Consider the following 5,102-nt stretch of genomic DNA (forward strand, 5'->3'; position numbering starts at 1 on the left):
TCAAATAGGCTTAATTTAAGTGTATTTTACTGATAAGACTTCAGTACTTTAACTAAAGGTCCAGTGTTGAGGATTTAGTGTCATCTAGTATTGAAGTTGCAGAACAAAAATTTCTCCCGTGCGCCAAGCATGGAGAACTGCATGGCTCGTGCAAAAATGTGAATGGCCCTGTCTAGAGCCAGTGTTTGATTTGTCCATTCTGGGCTACTGTAGAAACACAATGGTGAACTTTTAGGCAGAAACGCTTCGTATGTTGATACAGACTGCTTATTTTAGGAAATTAGAACACAACAATTCCTATTTTCAGGTAATTATACACTAATGAAAGTAATTCCTGCCAATAGGTGCCCCTAAATTCTACACACTGGACCTGTAAAGTGAAAATCCATCTTTTGTACACAACATAGTCTGTTTACAGGTCTTTGAGGGTACTAACACTAATGTAAAAGAAGCTGTATAAAGACTTTTTCTGGGAGCTTCTTGAAATCTGGGGCAAGTTTAGCCTCAAACGTTATGCTCCGTTTGTCTACAGTTTCCCAATTGAACGACATGCTTCCTCAAAACGATGTGAAATGGTATGAAATGGGCTTTGAGGTATGTTTTCTCCCGTTTGTTGGGCATGTCAGGTGTTACCCAGCTGGCAGTGACACGTATATAAAGAAAGTCTAGCAGACCTTTACCTTATTATACTACTTAGGCTACATGCGTTTTTTATCTTTCACACTTGCTTTGATATTGTAAAGATACATTTTCCACGCCAATAAAGTCCTTTGAACTGAATTGAATTAACACCACAGTGTGCCTGTGTGACACAACAGCGTGTTCAACCCACCACTGCTTCTGTTTAAATAAACGTTTTGCTACATTTTGTTGGCGCCTCAATTGCCTCAAGTGATGTCACATGAGTCAGCACAGGTTGGGGTCAATGGTGCATTCGATTTGAACTGGGATGTCAAAATTCCCAAGCTCCCAGTTGGAAATTATAAATACAATGACCTCTGAAGTCGGATTTTCGACTTGGAAAGAGGAACTTCTCCAGCCCCTGCCTCAAAATCTAAGATAAAGCTGTAGTAATATACTGTTTGTCAGAGCGTCTGTCTTCTTTATGTCTTATTTAAAACTGTCACACACACAGTATTGTCCAACTTCTATCTGTGGACATGTTGCTATGAGGTCTGCATGCTCAAAATACCAAGTAAAGCTTTGTTATCAACTAAAAAGAACCAAAAATGGCTAACCCGGCTGGTACCTGATTTTCAAACTTGTCTGGTGTGACGTCTTTCCCAGCTCTGACTGCTGAGGTAAGTGAAGTTACATCACTAAGAAATAAAAATAAAAGTCAGGGGTTGTAGAGTTAGAAAGAGGCGAGCTTACCAGTTTTTCTGTAGTCTGCTCTGTTATGTTTCAGTTTCAAAAAGAGGTCCTAAATGCATGAAAGCAGGCAGGCAGGCAAGAAAACTAAAGGAGCAGGCTGAGGTGAATCAAAGTAAGAAAAAAACTGCTTAAACTAAACTGAGAGGAAAGTGATATGGCATGAGAAACAGGCAGGCAATCCCACAAGGAGCACAAGCAACTAACAACCAAGGCACTAATGAACTTATGAAACACAGGTGTGACAGAAAACAGGCCGGAAAAAGACAAAGGCAGGAAGTGAAAGACGACATGACTCATTCATGAAAACAGGAAAAAAAATTCAACAAAAACCCCAGAGCTCATGACATGCTCCTCATCCCTGAGGCTAGCAGCTGGAGGCAACATTAGCCGCTGCTAGCATAACACGCCCTTTTGACGAACTGAACAGTCGGGGCCAAGGTGCATTGTGGGTGATGTAGGCGCCAATTTTTTGAGAAGGAAAAAGAATATATGGAATACAAAAGAGGATATCTTTGGTTCTGCGAATAGATAGATGGATAGACAGATACTTTTATTTGACATTTCCATATATTGACATAACAAAAGTGAATATTTCAGTGAACGTATGCTTACATTACACCTATAGTAGGAATTTGTTGAGACAGGACAGAGGTGGACTTTTTGCGAGTGTTTAAAAATGTCATTATTTAACTTGTGGGATATTTAAATAACTATCCCTCAAGCGTCTGAAGAAGTGAAATAAATTTTACTTTTTAAATAAATAAATAAATTGATTAAATAAATAAATAAATTTAATTAAATTAAAAACTTGTACGCTACTTTTACTCAAAGGTAGACAATATACTATGTAGGCTACCAGTACAATGGTGCAGAATGAGTCTAAAACCCAGAAATGAGTTAGAATTTTTGACTACTCAGTTCCCTTGTCTCAGTCAATGTTTTTTTTATGTTTTTTTTGGTAAGATGCCTGAAATTAGGTCTATGCTTAACACAAGCCTTACAGGCTTTAATGTTTTGTTATACGGCATAAAATATGTTAGTAAAAACCCCACTTGTGAATTTATGTCTTAAAAAATGTGGTTGCTAACAAGTGGCTTAATGACAGTAAAAAAAACTCACCTCGACTAAAGCCTCATTGGTGGTGTTGACGTTAAGTCATGCGACTGTAGTCTAGTTCTTTTATAGCCTAATGTTAGCTTTTTACGTCTAGCAATTGCATTTACAAAAAATCTTAAATATGGTCAGTTTGTGAAGATTATCCAGCTGAACAAAATCTGTAAGTATTATAAAACATTGGTTGCTGCAGATCTTATTTTTTTGCAATAATCCAAAATCTAATGGAAAAATCCCACTGGCTTTTTTCATAAGAAAACCAGGGTTTAATTGATTTGAATTTAATTGATGCAACAGCCTAAATAAATCTATTTATGTATTATCTATGCATTGAGAATGTAAACCTATTATTACATACTACAGAATAAATTATGACAATCAGTTAAAAAAATCTTTTAATGCATAATATCAATCCATTTTCCATTTAATACTTACCTTTTAGCATATGATAACTTTCCCGCTCACTTTGTCAAATCTGCATGCTTTCACTTGGCCCAGATTGAGTTCATTGGTTGTGAATGAGTTTTTATTTAAAAGCATGCTTCCAGATATCTGCTCTCCTAAATGTTTTCACCCACTCTGTCATGCTTTATGAGAGGAAATGTACAGGATGCCAGCGAAGAGGACGTGGCAGTGGCTCAATATACACACACTCCTGCACTCAGGATGTTGGTATTTGATTACTTTGCTTGGTGGGGCGAGCACAGTTACAACAAATGAGCTATTCTAGTCATTTATCATAACAACCAGCTCTACAGTGTTTCAGAGGTCAGCAGCCATGAATTATGTTGAGGAACATGACCTACAAATCATGTGAATTTCCACATCAGGCCTATACAAAACAACGTATGAATGCAGGCAATTTATGACATACATAAATGTGAATAGGATGAGACAGTAACTCTGTTGAGCATTAAAGTTGTTTGAGGTTTGTGTTTGGGGCGAACAGCAGAGAAGGAGTTTCTCAGCGATAGCAGACCTCTGATATCTCCATGGCCAGCTCTATAAGTTCTCCTGCGTCCTGACAGGAGCCGCAGCAGTTACAGTCCAGTTCCAGCTTGTAGTTGCAGCAGTCCTTCCCCTGCTGTTCTACCTCTCTGGTCGCTGTGACGTATTTGAACGAGGGAAAACACCGGGTCAAAGCCCTCTCACATGTATTTGGTAGGAGAACCATAAGCTCTTGGAAACGACAATGCAGACAGGCGAGAAGAAGTCCGGCACAGTCATCTGGTGGCAGTGATGAGGTAGGATAAAAGAGATCAAAAAGAAGAAATATTAATGAAAAAGCTTATCCTAAAATTACTTTTTTAGTTATTAAAAAACTTCCAAAAGGGACAGGTTACCCCCAAATCAAAAAGTACATATTTTTCGCTTCTCTTATGTGAAGTAACTGCCATGATTTTCTGGAAAGAAACGTTGAGTTTTTCAAATGATTTTTTTTTTTTTTTTTGGTGCTTTGAGCACCAGAAGCTGATTGGCATTTAGTTCAATTATATTTAAGAGAAGGTAGACATCTCTACGGCTGATATCTCCAGCACCAACACAATCTAAACTGATAAATATCACTATAGGTAACTGGAAAAATATATATTTTTGATTTTGGAGTGAAATGTCCCTTTAAGGACTTAAACACTACCTCCACTGTCGGGCTGGTTTGAATCATCAGAGGAAAAATAACTGCTGCTGTTCTTAAACTTGTCAGAACACATGGAGAAACTGGATCCACGCCATTCACTGCCACCTGGGGGATCATGGGGAGTGGGATCAGTGTCTGGTTTGTCTGATTCTTGCTCTGAGATGGTGCTCAGTCTGCACACCCCACTGGTGGATTTGCTGGTCATCTTTCTGGGTGGATTGTCTATCACTGGCTTGGTGATGCTGCCTTTAAAAGAGGAATGTATTTTGGAACAAAGTCATAAAAATACAGCACTGGTTTTGCACCCAGTTCAGTCTCTGTTAGATAAGTTAGATCTTCTGTGAAGCAGTTTTAATAATTCAGAGCACCATTAACATGCAGTTTGTCAGGGAGGTGAGACTTGAAGTGTATAATGGAGGAGGCTTGCTCAATAAAACTTCAGCGAGGAGAGATTATTGATTTGCAAGCTTTTATTTGGATCTAGTTTCCTGGATTGAATCGGGCAGGAGAAAAATATACACTGTGTGAAAATATACTCCTCCACTAACATTTGGCATGCACCACATCTGTCAGTCACATTCGAGTTGTGACTAACAATAACTTCACCCATGCAGCCTGATCAGACATGGAGTAAACAACATCAAGAACAACATACCATCAGACACATGGTCCTCGATTTTCTCAAGCTCGAAACCATCCTGATCACTCACAGGAAGCTTTAAAGGAGCTGTCATCTTTTGCAGAGCAAAGTGGAGATAATAGAGTGAGACACACATGCAAAAAACTGAATTGTGGCATTATAATTATCTAATTAACTTGACTTAAGACAGACAGCATTAAATCATTATTTCTACATCCTGATTTTAAGTTAAGTTCAAGAATCATGCCAGAAATGTTTCCCAAACTGAAATTAAAAATGAACAAAACAAATATTCTTTAATTAATATGGCCAAGATAATTTACTTTTTACCTGTTTGTA

At 38.1% G+C, this 5,102-nt stretch overlaps 1 protein-coding gene across 1 annotated transcript; it reads right to left on the bottom strand.

The window, feature by feature from the left end:
• Positions 1-3,021: 3,021 nt before the first annotated feature.
• Positions 3,022-4,857, bottom strand: LOC121946661 (myoD family inhibitor domain-containing protein 2). Its single transcript, XM_042491338.2, has 3 exons — positions 4,779-4,857; positions 4,124-4,369; positions 3,022-3,714 (listed from the first exon to the last, which is right to left on the bottom strand). Exons 1-3 carry the CDS (start codon positions 4,855-4,857, stop codon positions 3,452-3,454), a joined length of 588 nt encoding a protein of 195 aa, XP_042347272.1. The 3' UTR covers positions 3,022-3,451.
• Positions 4,858-5,102: the final 245 nt, after the last annotated feature.

This window comes from Plectropomus leopardus, chromosome 9, assembly GCF_026936395.1.
Source record: "Plectropomus leopardus strain MGB_pleo_1.0 chromosome 9, ASM2693639v1, whole genome shotgun sequence".
NCBI lineage: Eukaryota > Metazoa > Chordata > Actinopteri > Perciformes > Serranidae > Plectropomus > Plectropomus leopardus.

Excerpts from the sequence above, each read along its gene's own strand:
- LOC121946661 (XM_042491338.2), bottom strand. The coding sequence starts at position 4,857 with ATGACAGCTCCTTTAAAGCTTCCTGTGAGTGATCAGGATGGTTTCGAG. Across the intron at positions 4,370-4,778 it reads CGAGGACCATGTGTCTGATG|GCAGCATCACCAAGCCAGTG; the intron begins GTATGTTGTTCT and ends CCTCTTTTAAAG. Across the intron at positions 3,715-4,123 it reads AAACCAGCCCGACAGTGGAG|ATGACTGTGCCGGACTTCTT; the intron begins GTAGTGTTTAAG and ends CACTGCCACCAG.